The sequence below is a fragment of the Drosophila ficusphila genome, unplaced genomic scaffold, assembly GCF_018152265.1.
Source record: "Drosophila ficusphila isolate 14025-0441.05 unplaced genomic scaffold, ASM1815226v1 contig_791, whole genome shotgun sequence".
Taxonomy (NCBI): domain Eukaryota; kingdom Metazoa; phylum Arthropoda; class Insecta; order Diptera; family Drosophilidae; genus Drosophila; species Drosophila ficusphila.
This window is the reverse complement of record NW_025064737.1, coordinates 20669438-20685879: the sequence shown is the minus strand read 5'-3', so window position 1 is coordinate 20685879 and position 16442 is coordinate 20669438. Positions and strand designations below refer to the sequence as shown.

General features: G+C 42.2%; 2 protein-coding genes across 8 annotated transcripts; one reads left to right on the top strand and one right to left on the bottom strand.

Moving 5' to 3' along the window:
• The first annotated feature begins 193 nt into the window (after nt 1–193).
• Nucleotides 194–1868, top strand: LOC108095835. The gene is given in 3 exon segments (XM_017197124.2): nt 194–487; nt 490–853; nt 1028–1868. Coding segments are annotated over 3 exon segments (1188 nt in total). The 5' UTR covers nt 194–349; the 3' UTR covers nt 1714–1868.
• Nucleotides 1678–16395, bottom strand: LOC108095834 (sodium-coupled monocarboxylate transporter 1). Of its 7 annotated transcripts, none has more exons than XM_017197117.1 (11): nt 16290–16395; nt 15066–15714; nt 13049–13208; nt 5809–5874; nt 5701–5752; nt 5571–5638; nt 5355–5509; nt 5048–5297; nt 4603–4983; nt 4371–4540; nt 3960–4297 (listed from the first exon to the last, which is right to left on the bottom strand). In XM_017197117.1, the coding sequence occupies exons 2-11, from the start codon at nt 15596–15598 to the stop codon at nt 4024–4026; spliced, it is 2109 nt and encodes a 702-aa protein (XP_017052606.1). In that variant the 5' UTR covers nt 15599–15714; nt 16290–16395; the 3' UTR covers nt 3960–4023. The 7 variants fall into 7 exon arrangements, with proteins under 7 accessions (XP_043064899.1, XP_017052606.1, XP_017052607.1 ...); XM_017197118.1 differs by having other exon boundaries at nt 16286–16384; XM_017197119.1 differs by lacking the exon at nt 16290–16395 and adding an exon at nt 16236–16254.
• Between the last annotated feature and the right edge of the window lie 47 nt (nt 16396–16442).

The following is a 16442-nucleotide window of genomic DNA, read 5'->3' as shown; positions in this document are numbered from 1 at the left end:
CAAGGCTTACTTGCAATGAGTTTTTTGTTTTAGTGATTGATTTTAATAATACAAGCAAAATAAAAACAAATGATGATTTGTTAAAGAATGATTGATAAAAACCAATAATATTAATTGCAATTAAATTTTAGTAATGTTTTTTTTCTTGCTGCAACCCTTTTTGGCTTTACCTTTCAAAAATATTTACTAGTAAAACTTATAAATTGCGAAACATAAAGAAAATTACCAATCAGTTAATGACTCTTGCTAAACTCATTGCTCGCATCGATGCCAACAAGAGGTTTGGTAATAGGATAATCCACCGCCAGTTTCGAATCGACCTATAGTTTATAAATTCGTCAAAAAAATCATGTTTCCAAATTACTGCTTTACAAAATCGGCCAGACAGTCGGACTACGATGTTATAAGGAAAGGCTATATCGCCAGGGAGAGTTGCCAGCACACCTGCAATCACAATCGGTCAGAATCCGTAAGAAGGAGCAAAAAAGCAAGAGGAGTCTTTCCAAATCGAGTTCATCGCGGGTAAAGGACTCCTCCTCGAAGAGTGTGGGATTTCGGTTGACACCAGTTGTTTGTTCGAGCCAAAAGGATACCCGCGAAACTGCCGGCGAAAATTGTCAGAAGGATAAAAAGTGCTTCAATCTCAAAATGGACTCCAATCGCGATCTGCAGGATACATTCGCCGACTTCTTTAGCATCATTCACGATAATGTTTTGGAATCGGTGCAGGAAGTTGTGAAGCGAATGGTGACCAAGTGCTTTGATGAATCCTTGGCCAAGATGGAGAGACTATCCAAGAATCTGGAGCATCAAGAGGCGTTGCTCAACAAAATCCATCGAGATATAACCAGCAGTAAGTGTTTGATAGCAAACAAAAGGAGAAGTTCAGAGAGACTTCTTTTAGGATTATTTGGAAATAACTTTACAATTTACAGATTTCAATTGGTTCTGTAAGAGTTAAATGCACAGTGTACCCTTTTGAAATTCCACTATTTTTGTTATCAACTTATTTACCTTTTCCCCTTAGAAATGGCCGACCAGAGTGAAACGAGCTTGAACCAATTCAAGTTCGTTACACAAATGCTCATTGACAACCAAACGGTGCACTACAGAGCGCTCAATCAGGCGAAGTTGAACAAGGAGCGGCGAAAGGAGGAACGGGAGCTAGAAAAGGAGCGGAAGTTGGAGCGAGAACGGAAGCGGAAGTGCGCCTGCAAGGAGGTGGAGAACGAGCGGAGTCGGTGGTGCAGGAGCTCCAGTGCAGATCTCTCGAAAAGAAGCACAGGTGGCGATGGAAAGGAACTTACGCCGAGATGCCAACAGCATCTGTTGTGTCAACAGCAGGAGCCTCTGGTCTATCAGATGTGCAAGTCCTGCTCAAATAAGGAAGCCATTTCCAAGGGAAAGAGAATGTCCCGGTCACCATCAAGGCATACAAACACTCCGGTTTTGCAGAAGCGATCCACTTCTTACAGCATGCCAGATCTCTCCGCTCGCACTTCGTCCACTTCCCGTCGGTTCAATCAACCCCAACCTTCTAATAGAACCTCCAGGACCTCCTTATCCCGATCCTGTGATAGGAGACCAAAGCAGATAGTCTGTCTTCCGGCCATGACATATCCACCATACGTTCGAAATTGTCCTGTGCCCCGCCGAAGGATAGGAAATCACATAAAATATGGAATTGGTTCGGTGGCTGCCAAACAGAGATAGTATTTTATTTAGCCCTTAGAACATAAATCTGATATGACAGCCAGTTGCAATACAAGCAAAGAATCCTTAAGTATTGGAATCCTTTTCATGTTTCGCAACTGGCTGTCGTAGCTGACAATCGAAATTAAAAATAAATATTTTAAGAACCTTTTAAACAATGTTTTATTCATATAATTTTATTTAAAAGCCTCTTCAATTTGAATTAATGTATGAAAAACAATATGATTATATATCGAACAAAGTAAACCAGTTAATATTATTTGTAAGTTGCCGTGTGGATTGATTCACATCGGTCAATAGGAACAAAGGGTTAGGAATAGGAAAAATATATGCTGATGCAATCAATAAGTTCATTAATCGCAACTCTCGTTGAGCTTCAAAACTTCATTCTTGAGCTCAACGGTTTCGTAATAATTGTTCTTTCGTAGATAACGCTGGACAGGCGGTGCCAACAGGTTCTCATCCACATCCTTGATGTCCTGGCGTCCAAATACAAAAGTTAACAGGTTGGAAAAAGTAATTGTAAGCAGAGCTCCCAACATAGCGTATAAAAGAAAGGACATGTGATAAATAGAGCTTCCAGAGTGAGGTTCACTAAAGGAAAATACGAATTTAAATACGGCTTCATAAGTTTGGCAAAATAAACTTACTAATCCGCAGTGGAGTTAAGGTAACGACCCATGTCAAACTCATATTCACAATTTTCCACCGAAACTGGAAGTTTTGTATGACGGAAGGAACCAGTTATGTTGTTAATTTGGGCATTAACCGCTATCCAAGCCATGGTTAAAAAGGAAACAATGCTGCCCACAAAAACGCACTACAAATAATAATTTGTTATTAGTTATAAGCAGCATAAATAATTAATTGATTGTTCACCTTTTCGCCCACCCAAGGCATTAGCATTCCCACAGTGAATATTCCCAACATGGGTCCATATAAACTCGACTGGAGAGTGGCCGACAGCTGCAGCACCATGCCCAGTTTCTCCACCACATAGACCATAAATATGGAGCTAATGCCAAAGGTTACCACCACCACTCGCATGGTCAGAGCCACGTGGCTCTCCTTCATCTTGTTTCCCATGCGCGGCCTTATAAAGTCCTCCAGGATTACGGCGGCCAAGGAGTTAAGGAGCGTGGATAAAGAGCTGAGGGCCGCACTAAATACGGCCGAAACAAAAAGTCCTGGCAGACCAGGCACAACTCCCAGGACACGCATCACCAGCAGGGGTACCAGCTGATCCCGACGTCCAGCGAGCTTGGAAATTAAATAGTAAAATTATTAGGAGTACAAATCGTGTATGCCCAATGGAATATCAGAAGGAGTAATTCGAATATTTTTTTATAAATTATATAGAGAAGAATATTTATTACTTACTCCTGTGGACATGGGATCGCAATCATGATAGGTGGCATAGCACACCAATCCTATGTAGACGCATCCCATATAGAGCATCGTTATTCCGATGGAGAACGTAATGAGGGTTTGCTTGATGGCTTTCAACGATGGCAGGGACATGAAACGCTGCACAGTGGCTTGGTTAATCGATGTGCTCTGAAGCTTAAAGAAGGTTCCGCCCACAAACACAGAGAATACACTTATCCGAACAGTGGGATCCATGCTCCATCTGGGGTAACAAAAAACAAGATTAAAATAGGCAAAAATAAAATTAAACTTCCACCTACTCTGGGGCATTGAGACGTCCACCTTCATCGTTGATCCTCCACACTTCAGTAAGGCCACCCAAATCCAAGGTGCCCTTGATCATGATTACAATTAGGGATCCATACATAATAACGCTCTGAACGACATCCGTGTAAACCACGCCCTTCAATCCGCCCACGCAGGTGTAAAAGGTGCAAATGATGACCACAATAGGTGTAATGGTGTGGATACCAATTCCAGACACTTGGTTAAAGGTTAATGCTGGGACATACACAGCAATGGGAAGCCAAATAATCTGAAAGAACATTAGAATAGGTAAGTGATCAGTTTCTACATAAGTTAACTCGAACTTACCGCCTTTAAAACAAAGAGGCTAGCTCCGAACAAACGCATTCGCCGGCTGAAACGTCTCTCAAAATACTGAAAGAGTGAGTGTGTATAAGTAGGGATTCTTCAAGGATTGTTGATCAAAGGACACACCCAGTTGTTTACAAAAGTTAGCTAAAAAAGTCAAGCTTATGCATTCGATTAAGTGTAGGTACAAAACAATTTCTATATCTAAGACCAAACTACAGGGATTTGGGTTTTGCATACACGGTAAAAATATATTTAGGGGATTAAAGTAAGTTATAATGTTGATCCCTAGGACTTTTCAGCCTGTTCCAATTTGGGCTGCGTTTCCGATTCGTGGAGGGCTAAGTCTACTTTCTCCTCACTGGCCACACTTTCGTATTTTCCGTACCAGAATTTCCGCAGGACCGGGCTGACAAGCTCCTTATCCACCACGCGGGGATCCTGTCGACCGAAGTAGAGAGTGGCCAACAGAGAAATAAGTACAGTACCCACGGAACCGACTGCGGTGTACCATAAGAATGAGATCTCATGAATGCCGTGACTACTCGACTCGGTTGGAGTTCTACATTTAAAGGAAAATAAAATATTTAACAAATCTGTTCTAGGTAGTTTCGTTTCTTGAAACAATTACATACGCCGTAGTGGTCGCATTCCAGTTCTCAGGCAAATCAAATGAATAGTCACAGTCCTCCACAGAAACTGGTTTTCCTGGGAAAGTCAGCTCCCCTGTGAAAATGGCAACTTGAGCTCGCACCACAATGTAAGCTGTGAAGCTGGAGGCGATCGAAATGCCTGTGAGAAGACTCTAAAAGTATAGATAAAAGATTTAAGGAATTTTACTTTGAATTGCAACTAAAGCAATCAAACCTCTGTTTTGACAAACGGTAGAAGCATGCCCACACTGAAGGCTCCCAGAAGTGGACCACAAGTAATGGCCGCCACTGTGGAGGAGAGCTGCATGACCAGGCCGAGCCGCTGGACAATCGGCACACTGGCCATCGAGATCAGGCCGAAAGATACGACCACTCCCCTCAGCAAGTAGGCGGTTTGCCGTTCTGTCAAAGGCTTCTTCCTGTAGGGTTCCACAAAGTCCTTAAGGATCACACCGGAAAGAGCATTCAAGGCAGTCGAAAGGGAGCTCAGGGCAGCACTAAAAACTCCAGCTACAAACAAGCCAACCAGTCCGGGAATATGGCCAATGTTTTTGACCACATAAAGGGGTATCACTTGATCCTTGGCTCGAGCTAGCTGTAATATAAATCATACGATAAATGATTGGAAAGCACACCTTATATTTGTTATCTTAGCTAACCCCTGTTGTGATAGGATCGCAATGATAGAACTCCGCGAATGCCAACATTCCAATGTAAACACACATCAACATGACCATGAGTAAGCCAACAAGGGATAGAATCAAAGCCTTCTTTACGGCCTGATTATTGGGCAAAGTAAGATATCGCTGAACTATGGCCTGATTTATGCCATTAGCCTGCAGCTTGAACAAGGCGCCCCCAATAAACAGGGCAAACACACCCATCCTCGCAGTTGGATCAAAAGTCAAACTGAAAAGAAAAACTTTAAGTACAGAAAAATGTTAAATTCAAAATATTTTAACTTACTCAGGACCAACCAGACGATCAAACTGGCGATTGTGGTCTAGCACAACGCTTAAACCACCCAAATCTAAGGTTCCTTTAACAATGACAATTGCCATGGAACCGACCATTACAAAACCCTGAATGACATCCGTCCAAACAACGCCTTTAATTCCACCCTAAAAGTAAAATTCATATGATATACAATGTAACAAAAATTCTATAAGGCTTAATACTCACCAAGCTGGTATAAAGAATGCAAATCAAACTAGTTAGGGGGACAATTGTGTGTACACTTATTCCAGAAACTAAAGAGACAAATTTCAAAATTTTTACTATTATTAAACTGCTAATTACAATATATGCTTACCTTGATTAAGCGTTAGGGCAGGAACATATATGCAAATTGGCTGCCACAAAATCTAAGAAAAAACAATAATTAACTTGTTTGGCAATACTTATTTCAATTTTAACTCACGTTCATCACCACAAAAAGGCAGGATCCAAAGATACGCACTCGTCGATCGAAACGTCTTTCAAAGTACTAAGATAAAAAAGAACAAACAGAAACCAGAACAAATAGTTTATAGGATGCATGGTTATGTACAGGATGCATTGGATAAATGAAACATGCTCAACTTAGTGGACATACACAAGAGAATAAAAAGCCAGTAGACACGAAACACGAAAAAACAAGTTTTATTAGAAAAGTTCAGGAAGCCCTTTCGGTCTTTGTTTCAGCCTTGTGCTTAAAGAGATCCTGCATTTTAACAGCTTGGTAATTTTTCTTGGGCAAAAAGCGACGCATACACGGGGTAATTAATGCTGGATCCATTTTCTCAAGATTCTCCCAGCCGAAAAACAAACTAGCTAATAAAGAGATCACAGTGCAGATAACACCGCCTAAAGCTGTATACCAAAAGAAGGACAAATGATACAAGTTCCGCTCCGATGGTCTAGATATAAGAAAAAAACAATATTATTAAAACTCTGATCCATTGTTTGCCATACTTACCTGTAACCGTTTATGGTTTCATACACCGTGCTGTTATCGAAATCATAGTCACAGCCATCTACAGAAACAGGTAGTTTTGGATAGCGAATCTCGCCACTCATTTGGCCCAACTGGGCTTTGATACAAATCCAGGCCAACACAAAAAAGGACACAAGACTTCCTACTAGAACACTCTGCCGAAGCAAAAAGTATTTTATAAATAATGGAATGATTTTGTACATAATAGATTTAAAAGCTCACCTTTCCTTTAACCCACGGAAGACCCACTCCCATGCAGTAAATACCCAGAAGAGGACCCATCGAAACCGCCGCCGTGCTGGTTGCCAATGGAACCACTTGCCCCAACTTCTCCACTACGTTGACCATTCCGAGACACAAGAAGCCACAGACGACGACAATTGCCCGCAGCCAAAAAGCCGTCTGGCGTTCTGTCAACGGTTTTTTCAGCAAGGGCCTCACGATGTCCTGCGTAATAACACAGGCCATGGAATTGAGTCCTGTGGAGAGGGAGCTTAGGGCAGCGCTGAAGACCCCAGATACAAAGAGTCCTGGCAGGCCAGGCAGGGAGCCCAAGGTGCGCATCATTAGCAGAGAAGGCAGTTGGTCGACGGCAGCAGCTAACTGCAATAAACATTATATATAAAGTAGAAGTATACTATTAAAAATATATTTTTCTAAAAAGACAACTTACCTTAGTGCTAATCGGATCACAATCATGGTAGACCGCATAGGAAACCAAGCCCATATAATTGCAGCAGGCAAGGAGGAACATCAGGAGCAATGTGAAAGCAAACATACACCACTTGGCGTGGTTGTAACTCGGCAAGGAGAGGAACCGCTGAATGGACACCTGGTTGACATCCGAGGACTGGATCTTATGCAGAGTGCCGCCCAAAATCACAGACAACATTGACAGCCTCACTGTGGGGTCCCATGTCCATCTGCGTATTATAATAACACACACAGTCACCCAGGAAATTAATCATCACGTATGAATACTTACTCCGGAGAGTTAAGACGTCCGCCGTCTTCGTTTCTCTGCAAGACCACGCCCAGTCCGCCCACATCGAGGGTGCCCTTGATGCAGACCGCCAATATGGAACCGTACATCACGAAGCTCTGGATGACATCTGTCCAGATGACAGCCTTCAGTCCGCCCTGAAAGAGACAGAATCTTCGAGTTGTCTGCCCGACGACAAGTTGCCAGTGGAATTTCATTAAGTCTCACCACACACGTGTAGAAAGTGCAGATAGTGCACACAATGGGCGTAATTACGGAGATGCCAATTCCAGTCACTGAAAGATGGTTATATAGCAGTAAGTGGGAATTTTGCATGCATGCACTGAGATAAAGTTATGACTAGTACGATTTAAAAAATGTATTCAAAAAGAAAGGAAATGCAAGCAAAATAAGTCTAAATTGTGGCAAACAAAAATACTATTAATTTATATATAAGAAATAGAGTATATGGGTTTTTCTAGGTGCACTTATAAGAAGATGGTTAATGGAAATTGTTATGCATATGCCAAAACCAAACTTACCCTGATTAAATGTGATGGCCGGCACATACAAGGTCACAGGAAGCCAGACCATCTGCAAAGAAAATGTGAATGAATTGAATAATTTAATGGGTTATGTACTCACCATTCCTACGATGAAAAGAAAAGAGCCCAAATTGCGTATGCCGGAACCAAAACGCAATTGAAAGTACTAAAGGAAAGATTTCAATTGATTAAAAATGTATCATATAATTGTTAAGTTAGACGGCATTTTGTTTTACGCATGCTTAAATTATGTATGTACAGGTTTTGGCAAGCAATCTAACTAACTGAAAAAAACCTTAAGTGCTGCTTAAAAGTACATTTTATTGACAAGTACATGGCATGGGATTACTTTCTACGACTTCTCATTGAAACTTTTCAAGTTATTCTCATTAAGTTTTACGCTGACATAGCTAGACTTTTGGAAGCCGCGAATGCATGGCGAAAGCAGGTCAGCATCCACATCTTCGGGCTTATTTCTTCCAAAGATAAAGCCTGCCAAGTGGGCGCAGGTCACGCCCACTATGGTACCCATAACGCTGTAGAACATAAAGGAGACGTGGTAAAGCTCTTGGGTAAAAGAGAGTGATCTGTGGAAACAACACAAAACGGTGAGCAATTAAAGTTTGTTTAGCAAGCGGGAACTTACGCCGATTCTGGCAGATCAATGGTGGCATTGGCAGGAGTAACCAAAGAATGGTCAAACTCGTAGTCACAACCTTCCACACTAACTGGTTTGGTCTGGAACGTCATTTCGCCGGAGTTGATGGCCAATTGCGCCGATATGCACAACCAACCCATGAAGAAGAATGAGCAAAGAGATCCCACAATGGCGCTCTTAAAAAAACAATTACAATAATTTCATGTGGTGTTGGGAATTAAAAGAAACTAACTTTTGAGTTTATGCTTGGGCACAGCAGGCCCATCACAAAGAGACCCAGCAGAGGACCCTGGACCACCGATCCCACGGTCATCGAAAGCTGCATCACATGGGAACCCATTTGCTCGACCACAAACACCAGAGCTACACTCACAACTCCAATGATCACAGTACACAGTCTCATGGTGATAGCAGTCTGGTGCTCCGTTAGGGGTTTCCTCATCAAAGGTCTAATGTAGTCCTCCAGGAAAACAGCAGCCAATGAATTCATGCCCGTGGACAGGGAACTAAGAGCCGCGCTAAACACTCCGGCTACAAACATGCCAGGAACTCCAGGGAACGAGCTCATGGATTGCACCACCAAAAGAGGAACCAACTGATCCTTGGCCACCGCCAACTGCAAAAGTTTTGCTGAGTCACAAACATTCTAGACCTTTCATTGGGATGCAACCCGATTACATAGGTTATAGTAAAGTAAATCAACGACTTTACAGTTTGAATAACTATAGAGAAATCGGATTGCAATCCCAGTTTTTACTTGGTTTTCAACCTTTGTGGTCAAGGGATCGCAGTCGTAGTAAGTTGCAGAGAGCAGGAGTCCATTGTACAGGCAGATGGCCATCAGAGCAACCAGTCCGAAGATGAAGAGGAACGAGCACTGGGCCATCTCCTTGATTCCGGGCAGAGAAAGATATCGCTGGGTGATAATCTGATTGCAACCCAGGTTGTAGGAGTTGTGAGCCACGTTGCCCACCATCATCGCCAACATGGACATTCGCACCTTAGGGTCGAGGGTGAATCTGTTTTGAATAAACTCCGGATTATAAACAGGAAGGAGGACCCGTGCACCACACATCCTGGCTGAATAACCAGCCATTTGTATGGTACTTGCCCTAATAAACGGCTTTCACCCACTCTGGCCACTCAATGCGTCCGCTGTCGAGATTCCGCTGAATAACCACGCCCAGTCCGCCCAAATCGAGGGTGCCCTTGATGATGACGAAGAACACCGCTCCCACCATAATGACGGTTTGGATCACATCTGTCCAGACAACGGCCTTCAGCCCGCCGGCAGTTGTGTAGAATATGCAGACGAGGCACACAATTGGCGTGATGACATGTATATTTATTCCAGTAACTGGAAAAGTGCACAAAAGTCAACACGTGGCGCTCGACTTTGCCTTAAATCTTTAAGGGAGCGGAAAAGTAACTTTGAGCTTCATGGAATTTTTTACAAATGTGTGGCGTTAAGGCTTGCTTCTCAAAAAGATAAATAATGTTGGGGGGAAAATGTTTCAGAATTAAGTATGAAATTTCAAAGTTGTCAAGAACCCCTGGAAAAATAAAATAGTTAATAAAATAAACCGGACTGTATATAATGTATAAGTTAGTTTAAAGTTAATAAGCTAACTTAAGTACAAACATTTTTATTCATAAGTACATCATTTTGAATGTCAAAATTAATATTGAAGCAAAATTTAAACAGGAAAAAGTATGAATGTTAAGCAAGGTGATACAAAGTTTAAGTTGTTGTTTTTTTTGGTTCTACGATTTCTCAGGGGAACCAATACCAGAGTTCTCGTTCAGGTTAACGCTGGAATAGTTTCGGTTTCTAAATCTACGAGCGCAGGGCGAGAGCAAGTCATCTTCCACGTCATCTGGTTTATTGCGGCCAAATACAAAGCCAGCCAGATGTCCCACAATCACACCCAACGTGCCCCCCATAACCGTATAGAACATGAAGGAAATGTGGTAAAGCTGCTCGGCGAAGGAGAGGCTCCTGTAGGATTGGGATTGGTTGAAGGAAGGTTGAAGGTGGTCAGATAGTTGGCGAGGTTCTGGGAAACTTACGCAGGCTCTCCACTCAGAAGGGTGGCATTTGCAGGGGTCACCAGGGAACGGTCGAACTCATAGTCGCAGCCCTCAACGCTGACTGGCTTTTCCGCTGTGTAAATTTCCCCGGAGTTTATGGCAGCCTGGGCCGAAAGACTAAGCCAGCCCATGAAGAAACAAGCAACGACGGATCCCGTAAAGGCGCTCTAAACAAGAAAATCAGTTTTATAATTCCAAACTTTTTCTAGGCATCCAACAAATAAACTTTCAGAGAGCCATCCTAAATTATATTTGGATTTTGAATATAACTATTTGAGATATAAAAAAGGATTATACAATCCAATTTTTATACCCTTGCAGAGGGTATTATAGTTCCAGTCAAAAATTTGCAATGCAGTGAAGGAGACACTCTATATTTTTTTTCCAATAAGCCGGGAGCCCAATTTAGATTGGATTTCCAAAAGTTGTTTTTCTGAACGAAGGGATACTAACTCTTGAGTTGATGCTGGGGCACAAAAGTCCCATTGAAAATAGACTGAGAAGAGGACCCTGCACCACTGAACCAATGGTGATGCCGAGCTGCAGCACATGAGAGCTCATTTTTTCGACCACGAAGACCAGGGAGACACTCACAACTCCGATGATTACAGTACAGAGTCTCATGGTAATGGCAGTCTGGTGCTCCGAGAGGGGCTTCTTCACTAAAGGCCTTATGTAATCCTCCAGGAAAACAGCGGAAAGTGAATTCATGCCCGTGGACAGAGAACTTAAAGCAGCACTAAACACTCCGGCTACAAACATTCCGGAAACTCCGGGAAACGAGCTCATGGATTGCACCACTAGAAGGGGAACCAACTGATCCTTTGCAGCTGCCAACTGAAAATTATTTCTTAATCAGAAATTGATCATAAAATGGGCTGACAAATGGGTTACAAACGAACTTATACTCAGAACTCTGTATCGATTTAATTGTAAAAGTGTAATTTTAATAACAACTATTATTCTGAGTTTAAATTCCCATTTAACAGATAATATTTCCCAACCTTTGTGGTCAATGGATCGCAGTCGTAGTAAGTTGCGAAAAGCAGAAGGCCGTTGTACAGGCAGAGTGCAAATAAAAAAGTCAATCCGGCAATAAAAAGAAAGGACGTGTGAGCCATCTGCTTTACACCGGGCAGGGACATGTACCGCTGGGTCATCATCTGGTTGCAGCCGAATTGGTAAGTGTTGTGGCCAACACAGCCCACCATTAGAGCCAGCATGGACATGCGAACTTTGGGGTCCAGTGTGAATCTGTTTGTGAAATGCATTTGTCATGAACAGACCAGACTAACTCCCCACTTTAGTTTTCACCCACTCAGGCCACTCAATGCGTCCACTATCGTAATTCCGCTGAATAACCACGCCCAGTCCGCCCACATCGAGGGTGCCCTTGATGATGACAAAGATAACCGCGCCTATCATAATGACGGTCTGTATCACATCTGTCCAGACTACGGCCTTCAGCCCGCCGGCAGTTGTGTAGAATATGCAGACGAGGCACACAATGGGCGTTATGATGTGTATATTTATGCCAGTGACTGCAGAAAAATAAAGTTATGTGAAATTCGTCAATTTGGAAAACATTTTTATCATTAGCATTTTAGGGTTCTTGACAATTAAATACGTTTACTAATCCGGTTAATAACTGTTGCTTTAAAAGCTCCCAAACTTTTTACTCTCAGCTTCTTACCTTGATTAAAGGCCAATGCGGGAACATAGATGACAATTGGCAGCCAAATCAGCTATTAATGAAAAAACATTAAAATATGTATCCAATGGTAAGGTTTCTGTTCCTGAAGAATATTTAATTGTTTACTATATTATACTTACGTTTGCAATAGTAAAGAAGGCGGAGCTCAGCAGACGAACCGATTTGTTAAAGCGCATTTCGAAGTACTGAAAATATTTTTTTCCATTGGTTTTCCGACTTCCGGTTAACACACAATAAGGATTGCCCACACACACAGACAAGCAATCGCTATGTAAGTGTGTGTGGGGCAACGCGGCGCATACATAATCGACTATTACTCATACGACATGTTGCCAACACCAACTTATACACTACGACTATTCGTATGCCAGCCCGCACAATTGGTATTGTTCGAGCTTATTGCAACTGGCATTGTGTGCCAAAACCTCGGCGAAATCTATGGCATGCAAATAAACTGGCTTTCGAAAAATTCTTACAGCTGATTGCACACTGGTTTTGTCCCTTGTTTTGCTTTTCGGAACATGTACTCCCTTCTCGTTGTTCTGCTCTGGCCTTACTTACACATTAACATGCCATCGGATATCGGATATCAGAGAATCCAAATTCGAATACTCAGAAACATTGAATTAATGCGTAACATGCAGTCCAATAGGTTAACACACACTTTATCCAGAATTGGACAACGTTCTGCTTACCTCATAGGTGGAAGTCAGCTGGAGATTGCAGAAGACTGGCAGAAAGATGTACCACGAAATGGCTCCCGAGATGGCCAAAGTCACCAGGATGAAGGCGTATTGGGTTCCGTACACGTAGATCTCCGTCGAAGTTCCCAGGAGCGAAATTCCAGACACGAAGCTGAAATTAATACACAACAAATTAGTTCACGCTAATTACGCCTGAAGCTTAAAGTTCAGCGACGCTAATTGCCAACCGATTGATCCGGATCTATCTTTCCTTCGCCAAATTCCTTTTTTTGCTTGGCCACAAAGTAACTTGGGAAAATTTTTAATTGAATTAAGTTGGGCCACTCAAGTTATTGGTCAAAGTTATTACGAAGGTGGGCAAAATTTTGTGAAATCAACTTGAGGTAATCGATTAATGATGGATTAGAGCCCAACCACAAAGAAATTTGTCGGACTAACAGCTTCTATTAAATATGTAAAATAAAAACAAAATAATAAAGACCTTTCCTAGTAATCAATAATAATTTCAAGTTTTTTTTAGCAAGTGAGGTGTAATAATATCTGAACTCAAATCCAATCCAGAAAAGTAATGTCTAGTCGCATTTGCCGAAGAAAACTTTTCCTGGACTCAGAATTCCGTAATCTGATTTTAATGATTAATGTCCATAACAATCATCATTTCAATTTTTGGCCACAAAACAAATGAATTGCCGCCACAGACACATAAAGTTGACGGCTGAGAGAAAAATGCCATTAAAAGTTGATAACAAGCGGCGTTAAAGTATGCAGACAAACACAAGCAAACAATTTAAAAAAAAAAAATTGAAAAAATCTGCAAGGAACAAAGGACATTTCGTAGGGGAAAAAAATGCTATGTAATTGTAATTCAAAGCACGTTGGCTGAATTTGTTGCAAAAAGCAAAGGACAACAAATAGAATGCCATAACAATAAAAGGCTCACGAAACAATTGTCAGCGGGCGAGGCAAATGACCAAGAGGGCGGCCAGGATTCCGGGGAACAGGACCTGTCGGCCCGGTCATTAATGCGACGACAACACGGCAAAGACAAAGGGACCGCACCCTTCAAAAGGTGCTTGACCAAAACGTGTCAAATACACGGCTCTCCTCCATTCGCCCCCATCTCGCCAATACCAAGGTCACTTGGCCTGGCCGAAACCGAATTGGGCAAAGAAAAAGTAATTTGGGCAAATTATTTGAGTTTGCGGCTGGGCGCAAGTTTAAATAACTTCAATCTGGCTTAGACACCGTGAGCTGCTAAGTTGTATTTATACGCCGGATATATTTACTCGCAAAGTTCCGCAAGCCATTTCAATATCAGCACAATCCACCATAACATCCATCCATAATGGGCCTGACCCTGACAATGAGTATTGTTTACGCAATGCCCGGTCGGTCTTGTGTCGGAAGAAACTTTTAAATAAAACGCTACACTGTTTGCCCTCGCCAAACAATTCGCCAGACACTGCTGGACTGGGGCAGATTATCTTTTACCCGGATTACGTATACGCACGTTTGCCTCAGAGCACAAAGTAAGGCGAAATGACTGAAAATATTTTGATTGATTCGTCGGGTTTAGGTCGGGCTCATTACGATAATTTGTGCAAATATAAGCCGACCTCAAGCGAATGCATCGCATTCAATTTTCGGGGATTATGCCAGCTTAAAGCGTCTGAACAATAAATTTACGAATTTCCTGCCAGCCACTTTTCCATTTAGGAGCCTCAGCCTCCTGTTTTTCCACGTCAAAAGTAATTAAGCAGCTCTACACGGAAAGGAAATTTTGAAAGGAATTTTTCCGGACTTTAAATAAGAAAAAAAATGTAGAGAACTTTTTTTTGTAAAATTTAAAAATAAATTTGCTATCTTTAACAACCAGTTTTTTTTTCTTCAGAAAGAAATATAATTTGAAAAAGTTTTCCCTATTTTTCCGGTGCATATCCTGTTGGCCAGCCAGGACGAAATATGCGGCATTTGCATATATATAGACGCTGGGGAGACTGTAACTCACCTGGCCACAAGTGACAGGGCGACCGGAAACACCTTCATTTGACGTCCGCCCACCAGGTAGTCCAACGCCTCAGAGCCACGCCTCTCCTCGACGCCCGCCGCCCCCCCGCCGTCCTTGTCGGCCAGCTTCTGCTTCTTCTGCTTCTTTTCGATAAAGCCGAAATAGAAGCCGATAACGGCGCAGACCGCCAACATGGCGATGAAGACCAAGTAATCAACAATGCCGAAATGCTGCAGGGCCTGGCTCAAATCCTTCACGCTGAGCTTCTCCTCTTCATCCTTCAGACCTCCGGATAATGATTGGATGGGAGTGGGCGTTGGTGTGGCCGCTGATGTGGGCGTGGAAGTGAAAGTAGTTGAGGAAGTGGGCGTGGAGGTGGGGGTGGCGCCAGTTGTGGAGCTAGTTGAAACCGTGCTGCTAATTACGGCCACTGTCTTCGCAATCGCATTCGCCACCGTTGTGGTGGCTTGGGCCACGATGGAGTCAGCGGGGGAGGATACCCCCTGCGCCACGGGATCGGCAGTGGTTGACATTATTTCCGGAACCGCAAGTTGCTTTTATGTAGTTTATTTTTATTGACTTCCAGCCGCGTCGCTTTAATGCGTTCGGCTTTGATTACTTTGGCATTAGTTTGACACACGCACTCGCACTGTGAATTGAATTCGATTTTGCATTAGGAACTTTTTCGAACTTGTTAATGAAAGGCCACCAGCTTTAAAGGGTTTCTCCAACAAAGGATAATCACGAAAAATTCGATTGAACAACAAATTTTTAGCTAATTCACAAGCTCAGAATAATGAAAGCAAACAGGATCCAGTAATATCTTGACAAAATTATTAAAATAACAACCGAAAAGTCAGTAACCTTAGGATTTTTTTTATTAAAATACTAAAATGACTTTAAAAAGACTTCTTTTGGTTTTAATTTATGCTGCATTAAATTTGAAGTCTAATCTAGCTTCTCACTAAATTTAAAAGATAAAAGGCAGTAACTTAAAACCTTGATGCTTGAACTTGATTCCTTAATTTACAACCTGCTTTGCTGTTAAAATCTACGTGTCCCTAAAGCATTCAAGGTCAAAGAAACTTATGCAATTTAGCGAAAAAGAAATTATTACAGCCGATATAGGAATTGGAAAAACTTTAAAGCGGAACCAAGCACTTCACTAACGATAAATTGATTTTAATTGGTACAAATTGAAAACTATTTTTAGCACACACGCACACGAGGTCCTTGAGGTTCGGATTCAGGATAACGCAATTCGATTTGGAGGCGAGCACACACAAGTGTTTGATCCAATTCTCCGCCGAGCACTGAACTTATTTTCCGCCGCAAGCTGCGTTAGAGATCTCCGGGGGGATTCTTATCGAGAAGCCC